We start from the raw sequence: 1508 nt of genomic DNA, 5'->3' as shown, positions 1-1508 counted from the left end.
TGTATTCTTTTCCCTTCAGCATCCAAGTCTCCCCTTCCATGGGACAGGATCTGATCCATGCGCTCTGGGATGAAAAGTCCTGCATACTGGGTGGAAAAAAAATCCTAGGAGGAAAAGCTGGCACTCAGGGGGTGCCAGCTCCAAATGCCACACCCAGGGCAAGGTCCCCCAACCACCATAGTGGTGGCAGAAGGATGGTGACTAGGTGCGGCCCCTCTGGCCACAATCCTAGAACGCCTGCCGCTTTTGAAATCTCTGGAGCCGGCCCGTCCGAGCCTGGTCCTTCCCCAGCCCATTCACCATCCCTGGTCAAAGTCTGAGTGGGACGGGGTCACTGGCTCCTTCTCCCCCTGGTGCAGGACATTCGGGGGTGATACAAAAGGCTCAGACAGCTGCAGAGATAGGGAGGGGCGTGTGTTCTGGGCTGCCCCGTTACCTTGGTCAGCAGAGGCTGGTCTGCCCAGGATCTGCAGACGACTGTGCAGATCCGGATCGCCAGGTTGGGCCTCGGAGATGTGCTGCCTGGGAGGGGCGAGGGGTGAGAGGTGGGAGGGGAAGGGAAGGGGGCAGGAAGGGGGTTAGAGGACAGATGGAGGGAAGATAAGAGAGGGTAAAAGAAGAGAGAGGGGGAGATGGGGGGGGGAGGGGAAGGAAAGGGATGGAAGGGACAGAAGAGAAAAGAGTGAAAAGCAGAGGAGTGGAGGAACGGAGGAGGCGGGGGGTGGCAGGAGATGGAGAGAAGCAGCGAGGGGGGCAGAGAAAGAAATGGTGTCGGGTTTCATGCAAACTCGCCGCACAGGGCGGCCTCCTCTGCCTCGTGGGATCCAAAGTTTCAAAGACGGCAGCTGCCCCCGCTTCTCCAAAGGATACTGGGATTCCAACATGGCAGCCACCCCTCTTCGTCCCACGGTTTTTAAGGGTCCAAAACGGAAGCCACCCCCTGCCCTGGAGGATTCGGGGATTGCAATATAGCAGGCAAACCTCTCCCAAGCCACCTCCCAAGCCACCAGCAACTTGCAAGCCAGTTCTCCCCGTCCACAGTCCACCCCCAAGGGGTGCCAGCTCCAAATGCCACACTCAGGGCAGGGTCCCCCAGCCACCACGGTGGCAGCATGGGGGTGGACTAGGCATGAGCCCCTCTGGTCACAGAAGCAGGGGGCAGCTCTGGTGTCTCTTACACAAGGAGCTGTTGTCAGGGCTGCTGAACTGGGTGAAGCGGGCGGTAGGAATGAAGGCCTCCACTAAGGCGCTCTCCTCCTCCTCCAGGGTCTCCAGGAGCGCCAGCACAGCCTGCAGCACGGCAGCCTGCTCCACTTTGACATGGAAGCTCACCGTGTGCGCCCCGCTCCAGCGCCAGCCCGACGGCTTCACCACTACCTGCAGGGGGAACAAAGGCACTCAGCAAAAAGGCCAGGGCTGTACTCCCCTCCCTGACCCTCTCTTCCTGGATGGGGTCCGCTCGTGCTGTTCCCTGGCACCCTCTGGGCTGGCTCTGGGGCTGCCCCCCC

General features: G+C 60.8%; 1 protein-coding gene across 2 annotated transcripts in view; it reads right to left on the bottom strand.

Annotated features, from left to right (window-relative positions):
- CARNS1 (carnosine synthase 1) overlaps positions 1–1508 on the bottom strand; it is a 25325-nt gene that overhangs the window by 10011 nt on the left and 13806 nt on the right. For both annotated transcript variants that reach the window (XM_006034176.2, XM_014524934.2), the window contains exons 6-7: positions 1179–1377; positions 437–522 (exon numbers count right to left, since the gene is read on the bottom strand). In XM_006034176.2, the coding sequence (XP_006034238.1) occupies positions 437–522; positions 1179–1377 (285 nt within the window). The remainder of the gene's footprint in view (positions 1–436; positions 523–1178; positions 1378–1508) is intronic.

Source organism: Alligator sinensis, unplaced genomic scaffold, assembly GCF_000455745.1.
Source record: "Alligator sinensis unplaced genomic scaffold, ASM45574v1 scaffold1002_1, whole genome shotgun sequence".
Lineage (NCBI taxonomy): Eukaryota > Metazoa > Chordata > Crocodylia > Alligatoridae > Alligator > Alligator sinensis.
The sequence above is the reverse complement of the archived record's forward strand: the minus strand, read 5'-3'. Positions and strand labels throughout refer to the sequence as shown.